Consider the following 3,965-nt stretch of genomic DNA (forward strand, 5'->3'; position numbering starts at 1 on the left):
GATTCTCCTGCTTCAGCCTCCAGAGTGGCTGGGGTTACAGGCACCTGACATCATGCCCGTCTAATTTTTCTAGTTTTGGAGAGGCAGGGTTTCACCATATGGGCCAGGCTGATCTTGATCTTCAGGCCTCAGATAATACACCTGCCTCAGCAACCCAAAGTGCTGGGATTACAGGCATGAGCCACCACGCCCGGCCCATTTTGTGCAAATTTATAGCACATTTTCATTTCTAGAGGGGCAAGATTTTCTACTCCATTACAAGTTTTTAAAATGTCATCACAATAGTAAAAGACAGCATGTGCAATTTAAAAAATGTCAAAACATTGATAACTTTGTTTTGTGTAAAAGTGATGAAAATCTCACACCTTGAGAAAAACAGAAATCATCTTCCCACCTCAAAGTTTCCTTCTAAGGTCCCTCAGCAAAGAACATCTTTACATAGACATTTATTGATATCAAAATGGATATTGGACTTTATCCAAAGAATTTTTTGCCAAGAAGTTCATATATTATCGGAATTATTTCATTATGCACTCTTCCGTAAGGTATCTAACATTATCTTTTAAAACCTGTACGTTAAAAGTAAAACACTGTGTGTACTTAATTTTGTGAGTTAAAACACTTTAAAACTCTCTAGACAGAGCTCTGTGATGGGAAGTGGGAGTGAAGGGAAAGCAGCTAAAGTTTGGGGCTGATTTTAAGGTGGCCTGGGCCCTCCGCCCTGCAGGGCGCCCTCATCCCCGGCCTGGGGGACCCCTGCCCAGGACGAAGGCCCAGACCCCAGGGCCCAGGACCGCCGTCCCCCACTCCTCCAGCTGCTCCCCTGGTCCCCAGGCCCCCAGCCCCGCACTCCGAAGGGGCGATCCTCCCACAGCCGCCACCTCCTCCTGCAGCTCGGGCTCAGGCAGGGCCTAGTACCTCTTCTTCGCGTCTCTTATGTTCAGGTCCATTGTCTTCTTCTTCTTCATCATCTTCTGCAGCTTCCGGTCTTGGCCTTGCCAGGCAGCTTTGTGGATCTTCTTGAGATCCCCATGGTGGATCGCATAAGAGTCGTTGCTGGTGTAGACCAGCTGACTGAAGGGGCTCGGACGCGGCGGGTCCAACACGCCCCCGACGGCGGCTGCCGGGAGCCCCTCCATGGCTGCGGCCGCCCGCTGGTGAGAGCCCGGCCTCCCGCTCGCCCTTCCCCAGCCCCAGCCGCTCGCCCTTCCCCAGCCCCAGCCGCTCGCCCTTCCCCAGCCCCAGCCGCTCGCCCTTCCCCAGCCCCAGCCGCTCGCCCTCGCCCTTCTCCAGTCCCCGCACCAAACCCAACACCAGTTAAAATCGCGGTGTGGCCAAGGCCTTGGACAGTCCGTCCTGTCAAGGAGCAGAGCCGTTAGGCAGCAGCGCATGCGCAGCGCCGCGGGCTGAGGAGACGCGCGAGGCGGGAAACCGCCCTGGCCGCTCCGAAGGGCACCGCGTGCAGGTGGCGCCTGCCGCTGAGGCGCTGCGGTGCTGGTGCTGGTGAGGCTCCCTGGAGCGGAACGTGGGGGACGCCCTGCCACACAGCGCGCTTCACAGAGCCGCCCCTGGCCCCTCCTCGACCCGCGATCCAGGAGCTGGGCCCCGGCGCTGGGCACCCTGCAGCCTCGGGGGTGGCGCTGAGCGTCGGTTCCCGCCCTCCTGCAGCTGACCCTCCCCCTGACCTAGGCGCCATGGAGGCTTCTGGCCCAAGGATCCGCGCTGTTGGTGGCGCCGGCATGGTCGGGGTTGTAGCCCGGGGGTCGCCATGTGGCGCACGCCCTCCCACCCTAGGCCAGGCTCTTCCTTGGCTCGCGCGCAGAGAGCTGGGCTCCGGGTGCAGACGGGGGCCGGACCGACTGACTGCAGCGCAGCAGCGGCGTCTCACCGCAGTCCATGTTGCGTAGGCCCAGAGGGGAAGCGGGAAGTTTGCGTTCCTCGGCCATATTTGCCTGTGTGCCAAGTGCTGGTAGCAGCTACAGCTCAGACAGGGGCACGGATGGCAGGTGCCGTTTGGAGGGTTTCAAGGTTGCTGTGGGTGCCCACTGCCAGACTTCAGGGTTCCTTCCTCCTTGACCTGCATCTGGAGAATGGCGGTGGCGCTGAGTAGTCTGCAGTCATCCTGGATGGGGCTGACCTGAAGTTCTCTCCCTTGGGCTGAGAGGTAGACTTAGCTGAGTAGAGCAGATGAGGAAACAGTTACATTGAAATCATCCTATTAAAAGACTTCCAGGCTGGGTGCAGTGCCTCATGCCTGTACTTCCAGCACTTTGGGAGACCGACATAGGAGGATCACTTGACCCCAGGAGCCTGAGACCAGCTTAGACAACAAAGGGGGAATTCATCTCTACAAAACAAAACAAATCAGCCAGGCTTGGTGGTGTATGCCTGCGGCCCCAGCTACTCCGGAGATTGATTGAGGGAGGATCACTTGGGCCTGGAAGTTCGTGGATACAGTGATCTGGGATTGTGCCACAAACAAGGAATGAGAGGCCCTGTTGCTCCACATCCTCGACAGCATTTGATGTTTTCCATCTTCTGAATTTGGGTTATTGTTTGGTTATTTGTGCCCCTGCACTCCAAGCCTGGGCAACAGAGACTGTCTCATAAATAAATAAATAAATACTTCTAGTCACTATATCATTATCTATGTGGAATTCTTTACACACCAAGCTTGCAGAGTTAAAACCCACAGTGCCCACTAATTATGTGATATGGACTATGTGATTAAAGTAGGTGACCATGTTCTTGCTTTTGGTCATCCCGCTAGATGTGCAGTGTTAGCTGCACATTACTGAATTTCCCTAAGGACATATGTAGAGCATCATTACATATGCTTATTTTTTATTATTTGTATATTTTATTTGGTGAAATGCCCATTACAGTCTTTAGTTCACTTTTTAATTGGGTTGTTTCTTCTTATTACGTTTTAAGACTACAGGTGTTGATCAACTTACAACCTATGCAACTTACGACCATTCGACTTTACGACCACAATCGCTAGCCACGACTGCTCCGCGTCTGGCAGTGCAAACGTTTCCCAGCTGGGCGTATGACAGTGCGGACCAGCTTCTGGCAGCACTACCATCTCCGCGTGCATATAGCCTACTCAACTTACGACCAAATCGTGTTACGACCGGTCTGTCTGAACCAATCGTGATTGTAAGTCGAGCACTGGCTGTATTGGTATATTCTGGATAAAATTTGTCATTCAAATATGTTTCTGCAAATATTTTTTTTCAGTCTGTGTCTTGTCTTCACTTTCAGTGGCTTTAACAGAACAAAATGTTACATTTTAATCAAGTGTAGCTTGTATTATTTCTTTTATGTGCTGTAACTTTGGTGTTTTGTTTTCTAGAGATAATCAAACCCAAGAGGGTCTAAATTTTCTCCTTTTATTTACCAGAAATTTTATAGTTTTCAATTTGACGTTTAGGCCTGTGATTTGTTTTGAGTTAATTTTGGTGAGAGGGTAAGATCTGACTCACTTTTTTTTTTTTTTAACGTAGATATTCAGTTGTTCCAGCAACACTTAATGAAGAACCCTATCTTTGTTTCATCATATTTCCTTTACTTTTACATCTAAGATTAATTAAATATATGGATGTATGTCTATTTCTCAACTCTCATTTCGTTATTCTGTCTATATGTACTCTTTCATCAATATGGCGCTACTTTGATGACCATAGCTTTAGAGTAAGTCTTGAAGTTGAGTAGTGCCTGTATTTCCTCCAATTTTGTTCTCCTTCAGTATTATGTTAGCTATTCAAGGTCTTTTTCTTCTCCATATAAACTATAGAATTAGTTTTTCTATATCCATAAAATAACTTGCTTCCATTTTTATTAGAATTGCATTGAATCTATACATTCAGAAGAACTGACATGCTGACAATGTTGAGTTTTTTAATTTATGAAGACAATATATCTTCTCCATTTGTTCAGTTCTTTTTTTTTATTTCTGTCAT

The 3,965-nt window shown here is 49.3% G+C and overlaps 1 protein-coding gene across 1 annotated transcript in view; it reads right to left on the reverse strand.

Annotated features, from left to right (window-relative positions):
- Positions 1–1,141, reverse strand: part of LOC108309135 (ankyrin repeat domain-containing protein 30A-like) — a 13,088-nt gene extending 11,947 nt beyond the window's left edge. Inside the window, exon 1 of the mRNA XM_017535316.2 lies at positions 919–1,141. Coding sequence (XP_017390805.2) covers positions 919–1,139 — 221 coding nt within the window. The 5' untranslated portion in view covers positions 1,140–1,141. The remainder of the gene's footprint in view (positions 1–918) is intronic.
- Positions 1,142–3,965: the final 2,824 nt, after the last annotated feature.

Source organism: Cebus imitator, unplaced genomic scaffold (genome assembly GCF_001604975.1).
Source record: "Cebus imitator isolate Cc_AM_T3 unplaced genomic scaffold, Cebus_imitator-1.0 Scaffold92, whole genome shotgun sequence".
NCBI classification, from domain to species: domain Eukaryota; kingdom Metazoa; phylum Chordata; class Mammalia; order Primates; family Cebidae; genus Cebus; species Cebus imitator.